The sequence below is a fragment of the Nothoprocta perdicaria genome, unplaced genomic scaffold (genome assembly GCF_003342845.1).
Source record: "Nothoprocta perdicaria isolate Ctin4 unplaced genomic scaffold, notPer1 scaffold_251, whole genome shotgun sequence".
Classification (NCBI taxonomy): Eukaryota; Metazoa; Chordata; class Aves; order Tinamiformes; family Tinamidae; genus Nothoprocta; species Nothoprocta perdicaria.
In genome coordinates, this window is record NW_020455479.1 from 193504 (window position 1) to 203433 (window position 9930).

Consider the following 9930-nt stretch of genomic DNA (forward strand, 5'->3'; position numbering starts at 1 on the left):
TGCAGTTCTCAGGCTACCAGTCACTTGAAAATCAAGACACCTTTAGACACTTAAATATGCACTGMCTCTTTTGTTCCAATAAGGAGGTGAAATGGCAGATTTGAAAATCTTAGTATTATTCCTTTCAAGACATACCCAATGGCTTGGAAAGGAAGGTCAATTTTAAATCATGTTTAGCCTATTATTAATAAACCAAAAAAGCAGGCTCTCCTTTTTGCTATGTGGCAACATTCATTGTGCAAGAGTAATTCCCATTTCCTCACCTTGCTAGATTTATGGTCCACGTTGAAGGTTGCAATAATTCCATCAGCCAGCTCCCTGCCTTCTCTAAGGACCATGTACTCAGAGAGGCGATTTGCCAGGTAGGTTTTCCCAGTGCCACTGGGGCCAGACAAGATAATCCGTCTATGTTCCATCAAGAGAGACACGTAGCGCTGCAGGATCGGCTTGGGAATCAGCGATTCAAACACCAGGCAGTCCAAACTGTTCTCACAGATACCTGCAAAAGCAAAAGATTCCTCCTTTAGGAAACAGTCTTTTTCTTTTTTTTCCTACATTATTGAAAATTTGATTATTTATTTTTTTATTTATTTTTTACTAATTAGTTGTAATGCTGAGAAGTATCCTGCTGGTGAAGTAGCAAGAAATTCAAAGTTAGCTCAAGCAACCACTTAGGCACCAGAGAGTGTTGAAAAATTTTATTTTTCTGAATGTACCTGTAGCATGAGAAACCCCCCCAAATATAACTTGGAAAACATAGATTTAGACTTAGGRTAACCAAGCTGTTCCTGACTCCAGACATAAATCCTTTCCCTGTCTCCCGTTACCCCTCGCAATGAAGCAGGGCAGACATACAGAGCAGTCCCAGGGAGTGCAGGACACGCATCCTGCAGCCTTTCAGCCCTCCCMTTTTTTAAACTACTCATCCACAATCTACTGCATCCAAGCCCTTCTCTGGATAAAAGTTATAAAAAGGATTCCATCTGAACCCAGGAACCTTTAGTTTCACTGTTATTTTGTCATGTGTAGCACGTTCATACAGAATTTACCTGTTTACTTTTGAATCTGTAGACCAAAAAAAAAAAAAAAAAAAGGGCAAAGCAAAACAAAAAACAGTTATCATCAACTCCCCCTACTTTCCCAAACCCTTGTAATTAAACTCCTTCTCTCTATGCTGATGGTTATCTTCCCTAACATAAAACTCCTACTGATAAGCATTTACGCAATATCAGCAGTCACCTTAGGCAAAATTGGCTCAGGAAAACATGCAATGCTTGACAATAACACAGCAGAAAAGGAAGCTGGCAGACCATACACAGACAGAAATATCTGCATCCCGATGGTTAGAATATTAAATATTTATATAGGCAGGGTTATATCTCAAAGGTGTAAGCGAATAACTGATTCCCATTAATTATATTTATATATTATTGAAAAATGTTATCACATATGAACCTTGAAAGTACCAGTCAAGCCATTGCAAGTTAAACAAAGTTGGCTCGCAGCTTTACAGACACAGCTAGTCCTTAAGCAACATTTTGAGTGAGATTATGCTATTGAACAATGTATTCTAATTAAGCAGAATGCTCCGAGTTTGCACCAAGTCTTGGTAAACTAGGATCCTGGTCGATTTTCTGCTTCCTACACAAGGGAATTGATTTCTTATACTAATATTTGGAAAYCAAAATAATTTCAGTTAATTGCCATAGACACATGCTGAACTTCCCAAGTGGACTTAYGGGAGAAATATCAATCTTACTTTCTCGTTAGCATTGCAGAATGAAACCAATGCAAAATTTAAAAAACAAGGCATTTCAAAAACATTTATTTCCAAGAAGATTCAGAGCTCAAGACATCATGGATTCTGGGATCCTTTCTTACCTAAGGAGAGACTCTCATCTGCCATGTGTATAATTGCTTCTATTACTACATGTTGAAATTCGCTGAATTTATAAAGGGCCACTAAATCTCTGCAGTGTCTAGTGCTGTTTTTATCAAAAGGCAAGGGCTACAATGCCAATGAATTCAATACAGAGACAGGAAAAAGAAACACAAGAGGAAGCTGTCACTCCTCTGAGCCTCTTGATGCAGCAGAGTTTGATAAACCCGTAATTCCTATGAAGCACCATTGCGGAATCAGGAGGAATTACCTTTGATAGCAACTGAAATGGTGTTGTTTTCTCCAACGAGGTAGCCGCAGGGCAGCAGTTCAGGCGTCTCCGCACTGTTCGTGCGTTTGATTTCCCCAATGCTATAGCCCAGAACACTGTCTGAATTCAGTCCCAGCTGACTCACTGGATCCACGTGAATGATATACTCCTACAGTGAAAAAGGCATAGGGAAATTTAGGCAATATTGCAACCTTTGTGCCCGAGGGTGCTTTGCTGCAATAGCAATAAACCCTTTGAGAGTTAAGCTTTGCTTGCTCACACGCTGAGTGTCTGTAAGAGGCAAGGCTGTCTCAGAGGAACAGCACGCAGTGCTTCTTAGACRCACACCCAAACTCACAGTAGAATATATACCAGAGCTCCTGCATAAGTGTCCGACGGTCAAATAAGCTGGGAACACTGAACAGGAGCATCCAACCTTACAGCAGACGGCACTGGTTTACCTTGAACAACCGCCTAACGACGCCGTCCAGGACATCCCATTTGGTCTTGCCACTGACACCGATGCAGCCGATGAGGAAAGCGCGGGGCCTGGCGTCCTGAGTGCAAACCAGCACAAATGGAATGTGATGTGACAATCATTCGTGGCATACTCAGCTTTCTATGACTTCTCTATCAAATAGGTTACACCAATATGCTACACCATAAAATTTTGTCCTGTTTACTTGTAGAAATGATGCTATAGACAGAAATGCAGTGAAATTATTWAAAAAATCTACAATTTACTATATTTAGTATATCGCTTATAGTTTACAATTTGGTTTCTGAGTTCTAAGGCAGAGATGAAAAAAACAGAGTCCAATTCACTCATCCATTCCCTTATAACTGTACTGCTATGAAACATTCACCAAAGAAAAACTGATTTCCTCTCATAAGACTTCAGGTGCAATGCCACAGAAGAAAACATTTTCTTATTCAGAAAACGCGGCAACTTTACAGACTGAATATACCATGCAGTCCAACAGAATTAGCAAAACAGTCACAGGTTGCCTACCTAGGGCTGTCATTTATTAATGCAAAAAATATTATTTAATGCAAAGAAGAATTTTATTTCTGAATTTTATTTCTAGTCAAGTTTTTGTCATCTCTTTACTATATATATATATATATATATACACACACACGCTGGGTATCAAATTATTCCATATATGCACTTTTATTACAGAACAGGTACTCACAACGTGAGATAACCAGGTTCATACATGGCAAAGAAGGTGCAGTAGATTCATGCATATATTACAGATGTGGAGTGGATTTCAGCATACAATATTTGAAATGGATATGGGTGTTTATGATTCTTTAAACTACTGGATAATGGAGAACATGTGAAAGGGGGCAGTGCCAAAACACGATGCTTGCATGTGCGAGGACACTATGAACTAGAACAATAAGCTGCAGGTCTCCCAGTSTGGACCTGTCAGCTCTTGGGGATGAAATGTGCTCCTAACATTTCCAGGTTGCCTTGCCTATCACTAGTGGCAACTTATTTTGAAAAGTTTCTTTTTTAAAATGTTTTGCAAATAACCCCCTGCAAAACAGACTGGAATGTGGCAGAGAATTCAAATCCAGAGTCGCTCATGTCTGGGGATGAAACGCAACTCACCTCCTTCCATTTCATTTCATCCTGAAAGTTGACCACTATTTTAACATGCCGGCCACCTTCTTTCCGTGCCGAGCCATCGCCTGGGTCATCTAGCAGCATGTCTGAGAACAGAAATCATCAATGCACACTTGAAAACAGTGAAGGCTGTGCTGGCTTAGACTCATACTTCTAACTGTGGTCAAACAAAATACACCTGGGCTTCTTATGCCCAGAGGTAAAACATGAGAACCAAGTTTACTAACTTCCCTACCAATCACGAAAATTACTCTTAAAAAGGGAAGCCCACTGAAAATTATTAGTCAGTCTGTATTTTCCTTCCTACCAAATAAAACACCTCTCTGGCAAACGTGCACCATTAAACAGCTCTGAACACAGCTCTCTGCAGCTGAGCTCATAATTGGACAGCCACGCGCTGGGTGGAGCAGACCTCTGATRACACTGGAAGAGAAGGCTTTTTGTCAGCCCTTGACATATTTCCACACCTCGGCTGCTAGTAATTCTCCTGCTTTCATTTATCCGTGCATAACTAACCAAACTGAATCTTCCAAGCACAGGATAAAACCTGCCCACCGCCTTGCTCGTTAACTCACCGAGACTGGTTGACTCCGTGAGGTTCAAGCTGTGTTGAGAGAGACCCACTGAATGTCTTGGGGAGGATGAAATGGAAACCTGAGACTGAGCCCTGCTACAGCTGCCGTGRTTTTCAGATTTCAGCCGATCATTTTCTGCTTTCAGTTTTTCAATCTCACTCTTTAAAAGACAATTCAGTAGTCAGGAGGCACAGTGAAAACATRCGCTTAAAAGGCAGTAACAAAAGTAACTGAGAAAAGAACTAGTTTARTAGAAATGCAATTTTCATAATACTTTCATCTATTTTATTAAAGTAATGTTCTTTAATTATTCTAGCATCCCTGACACAGAACTTTGTTCAAAGTATCCTACAAAACATAAATACATGGGAATTTGCTGAACACAGAAAAGCAGCCACTATAAGATAGAGCATGACAACAGTTTGAGAGACTAGTCAATCAAATGGCCTCTCCATGGGTTTCCCAGGCTGAAATTACTGTGGCTGCAGAGTTCAGGGAGGCAAAATTAATTCCATTGTACTTTTAAGTGAACATTGCACATAAAATTGCAAGAAAGCAAAATGGGACTTTGGACAAGCAGTCAAAAACTTCAGAATTAGTTTAAAAACTGGACAGGGGGTGACCACTGTAATCACCCTGTAATATCTGGGGCGGTTATTTCCTACCTGCATTCTGTTCATGGCCTCCCGAAGCTGGTCGAGCTGATGAGCAGAGCTGAGGGCTTCCAGACGAATATCAGTCAACTTCATCTCTTTGTCTCTCAGCTCATTGCGTAGCTGCATGACTGTTTCAGCTTCACTGTCTGTGCATTCAGAAATACTGCAGAAGATTAAAAAATAGGCATGAAATTAAACTACGTGTTAATTTTCATATCGTTCCACTGGCATTTATTAGCGAAAGTGAAAAAACAGCCTCTCATTCTGCAGGAAGGAGGCAACAGGTCTGGTTTACTGCATGAATGATAACACAAATCATGTGTTAAATAACTCGTGGAAAAATTAGGGACTAGTCAAACAGATATGTTTGAAGATAATCTTTCTTCAATCAGCATATGAAAGAGAATTCTGAAAATCACCTACTATTGGATACTGCTTTTTTTTTTTTTTCATGGTAGTTGCCACAAAGGAAATATTTTCAAGTCAAAATCTAAGTAAGGTAAGGGGGTGCAGCAGTAGCAGCAGTCAGCTGCAGATTGATGAGTTTAAGGAAAGATTTAAAGCTCACCAGGTGTACGCAGCTGGGCTTCCCTGAAATACTCTGCAGGGCTTTGCAACTCTACACCTACTCAAGCATGATGAATTCCTGCRCACTTGAAAGCACTCATGCTTAAAAAGAAAATAAAAATCTGTGGTGTCCTTCTTTCTCTCCTCCTCCCAAGAAAGATTCTGGGTGAGTAACAGTTCAGCATAAGAGTTGGTGTATCTGTACAAAGATCAAGCATGCAGCTGCATGCTTTGAGGGAGATTTCATTTAAAATGTTGCTCCCTACATGAGGGTAATCAGAAATGTTTTCCCCACCAAAAAGCCAGTAAGCCAAAACACACACTCCATCCTTCCCTCGCTTCATGCATTTGCTCTTTCCTTAGTATGTGTTTAGGCTTATTGCTTTCCAGAGTCATGTCGAGACGAGATGCACGCACACTGCATCCAGACTGCTGGTAGACAGGACCATCATTTGCAAATTGTCTGGCTTGGTGGCTCTAAAGCATGACTTCTTGCCTTCACAAGAAACTCCCTGAGTTAGGATCATGAGACCGGAAAATCTTGATAAAATTCACAGGAGATTATCCTCCAGTACTAACACTGCACCACTATTACTGAGCTGGAAGCACTGCTATTGCTTTTATGCCTTCRTATGGAAAGAAGTGATGGGCAAAAATGCAAGTTTGGGTCCTTACTGAAATGGATTTGATTTGCAATCAGGTTCTAAGATCTGTACAACACTTACAAGTCCATAAGGCTGTCTGATAACCACGTTTGTCAGTGCTATCATGACAACTTTCTGTATTGATCCTACTGAAGTGAAGAAAAAGGCAAAAGTGATGGAAAATCTGTTTTACAGATTTTTCCAAGAATGCTATAAATGTGAACTTAGACTCAGTGGTGCTCCAAGGCAATTGTTCAGTTTCATTTCATAGGTGGCCGAAAGGAAACATCAAGATCATGTGTGATTTTCCCATTAATGCAAAGTGAGAAAAGCAACAAAGGGTGAAATCTTGACTTTAAAGCCTATATTTCATTCTCCTACAAACACAAGCAGATAGGTATGTTTTGGTCATACAGATGAGGCCATCTAATGCCTTGCTGCTACCAAAAGGAGCAATTTTTTTCTCTCTCCTCATTGCTCAGCCTTTTCCCGGCAGTGCTTTCATGCCCTGCTGTCACCCCTGGAACTGAGCCAAAGGAACTCACTAACCCGGGAAAAAAATATTCACATTTGTGTCATATTACTTTCCAAATAATTTAGCCTGTTGAATTGGCTCAGTGGAATTGACTGAGATGAAGCAAGCGGAGGATCAGGCAGTGGCAGCAATGAGGTATGTAAGGAAAGAGGAGAAGACTCTCCGTTCATCAGACCCAACGTGTTAGATCAGTTCAGCTCCATTGCTAAACTGTAATGTTTGATTCCCAGGAAATTCTTACCTTATCTGAATCTGTCTACTTAACAAGGAACTCATCGCAGCAGATTAGTACAAGCAGTGCTCTCTTCAGCCAGCAGAGAAAACAAAATCCCAGACTTAACCTCATTTGTTTGACTACTTAATAACAAGAGATCTAATTATCACTGCCCTCTAAGGTCACCCAGGCTATAAATATTTTTCCCTAGAGAACATGTTCTGCTGAGAGAACACCCCAATGAAATATTAAATTATGCTATGATAAAGCTGCAGTGATTTTTGGCTTCCTAGCAATGCTAAGGCACTGGATAGGGAACCAGCTTATGCACAAATTCAACTTCCCTATCTTTTGCCTGTGATCTATGCAGACTATGACAGAGCCAGAGTGGACAGCAGTATCTTTGCTTATTGTTGAGGATTTTATCAGATACGACGCACTCAACAGAACAAGGCTTCTGTCTGAGACATAAGGGAAACATCCCTTGGAAGCAGGATCAAAGCAGGGGCAACAGAGCAGCTCTGGTCTGCAGGCCAATCTTTTCTGGGGCACTTTGTTATCTACTCATAGCGAGCAACTGCTTTTGGTAATGCAGGTAGTTGAATAGCTGTCAAACTCTTGAACTGCTTATACATATTTACAGATTCTCATACAGAATCCATTTAGTTCTGGAAAGTGGCCTGCAGGGTCCTGCAAAATTAGGACTTGGTACTTGCAAATCACTTCCTACAAAAGAAAATAAAAAGCCACTTACAGAGAATTGGAATGAGAAGCTCTCAGCAGAGGGGTTGAAACGGTCGAGTTGTGGTGTGGTAGCTTGGGTGAGGAGGGTAATGAAGAATCGGTCATCTCCTCAATATCTGAATGAGAAGATGCTGACTTGGGAGATTTTTTTTTACCAAAAGCTTGCTTGAAGGAGCTGCGTAGCTGAAAGAAAACACCACCACAACAGCGGAGACATCATTAAAAGCGAAAACAGACAACAAAAACACGGAGTAAAATCTCTAACATGCAAATAATGCAAATGATACAGCCATACGCACTTTTTAACAGGAGTAAAAGAAAATCAAAACAAAGGTCTTTTGTTCCCTAAACTATTTAATGAGATTAATATGGTAAATTTGAAATAGGGCTGGATATCAACGCCTCCTATTTTTAAGACAGCTATTTTATAACAAACATACAATTTAGTTCAGTGCAGTGGGTTTTACAGCGATGTTGCAACTTGCAGCTCTACCGTATCATGGCTCAGACCAGGTTAATGATGCTGAAAGGGTTAGTCACGTAAATGGGTGGGTTAGCTTTGTATTTCATACTTTAAAGTAGGTCTTCCTTACCTCATTGACCTGCCGGAAGAAGCGCAAGCAAAAGGGAAGAGGAGGGGGAAGGAAAAAAGACATGTTTTAACAGATAAAGCCAATGACTAGGAAAGCTTTGGATTTCTAAGACAAACATGACCAATAATCACCAAATGCCAMGAGAATTTTAGAACTAGCCCTACCTATTCTAGAAATGGGTGGTCCAAACACTCATTCATTTTTACGCTGCTCGGGGGAGATGAGATCCAGATCTCTTAACTATTTAAACTATATTTCTCCATAAAAAAATCTTWGGCTAACAAACAAGATAATATTTTATTCTTTGCTGGAAAGGGTATTTTACTAGCAAAAGACATGGAACCTTCTCTACTAATCTGCAATTAAAAAGTCCTTTTTAACAAGAATTTATGAAACAAGCAGAAAGCTGAATATTAATGTGACTAAACTGATGTTATCCTGAAGCTGCAGCTMAGCACTGCTTATCACTATTATAGACTACATGTTGCAAAGAGTCTGGTTTAATATGAGCTGAAAGCCTTTTTTAATTAGGCTAAGATTGCTGTGGTAAGAAATGTTGAAACTTTTGTTTTAGCTGCATGGTCAGCTTCATTGTTTCTGCATATAATGAAAAGAGTTTGGCTGAGTGTCACTAGTAACTGTGAAATAAATGTGTGAGGCAAACACAACTTTCCCATTTTCTCAATAAAATCCTCATTTAGCTTCCTCATTTTACAAYGTAGTGCTCATATTCAATAGAATACAAACTATGGTCCCGTTTCTTCCACTTTTTAAAATCAATTCTCCTTTATAATTATTTTTCTTTATAGTATTTACTCCTCTTTACTATAAAGAAAAATTTCCTTAACTTCCCTTTAAAATAATCCTGTATTGAATGAAAAATRTAAGCTGTTGTAGGATGAGATGGACTAGATTACAATAACAAAGAATATAAGCTAAAACACTTTTTTTTTTTTCAAAGTGGTATGTTTATCTTAACTAAGGCTTAATGATTCCCAAAAATTTATCTCACAGAAAGAGAGTGACTCACTAGCAATTTACAAGTTACAGCAATTTTCCTTGTCTGTAATTAACATATAAATCAGCATGACAAGGATTTGGAGCTGACATTGTTTCCATTTAAACAATGATTTTAGGGGCAGAGGAGAAATACTACTGCTATAAAGGAGCTAGCAACATATTGAAGTGAAACTAGTGGAATACAAAGAATTTAAATAAAATCCTACTCAAGAAACTGTGTCTTATTGTTCAGGACRAAAGTTTCAAAGAGGATCACATGCAAATACCAATCAAACTTTCCCCAGCTCAGATATCACTTTGCAGCACAACAGATTTATTTGTAAACTCAAACGATCTAAGAAGATTTAAATTCAATGGGAAGGAAGGGGTGGAGTGATTTGCTGGCTACAGTACAGGAACTAAGGACTTTGATCCAAACTACAATCAGACTAAGGTCACTAAGGCAGTTATGGTCTAATTCAATGTGGAGTTTAATAGGATGTACCTTTCCTCCAGTACAGGGTACCTTGTACACAGTAAATGATGAGCAAAGAAGGAAAAATTGGAAATGAAAGGTAAGTATTGCAAAACCTTGTGGAATAAATGTCTAACACAGT

At 39.4% G+C, this 9930-nt stretch overlaps 1 protein-coding gene across 1 annotated transcript in view; it reads right to left on the minus strand.

Moving 5' to 3' along the window:
- NAV2 (neuron navigator 2) overlaps positions 1–9930 on the minus strand; it is a 169161-nt gene that overhangs the window by 9127 nt on the left and 150104 nt on the right. Inside the window, exons 28-35 of the mRNA XM_026040221.1 lie at positions 8315–8323; positions 7732–7904; positions 5027–5180; positions 4362–4521; positions 3772–3872; positions 2612–2707; positions 2151–2319; positions 264–499 (exon numbers count right to left, since the gene is read on the minus strand). Coding sequence (XP_025896006.1) covers positions 264–499; positions 2151–2319; positions 2612–2707; positions 3772–3872; positions 4362–4521; positions 5027–5180; positions 7732–7904; positions 8315–8323 — 1098 coding nt within the window. The remainder of the gene's footprint in view (positions 1–263; positions 500–2150; positions 2320–2611; positions 2708–3771; positions 3873–4361; positions 4522–5026; positions 5181–7731; positions 7905–8314; positions 8324–9930) is intronic.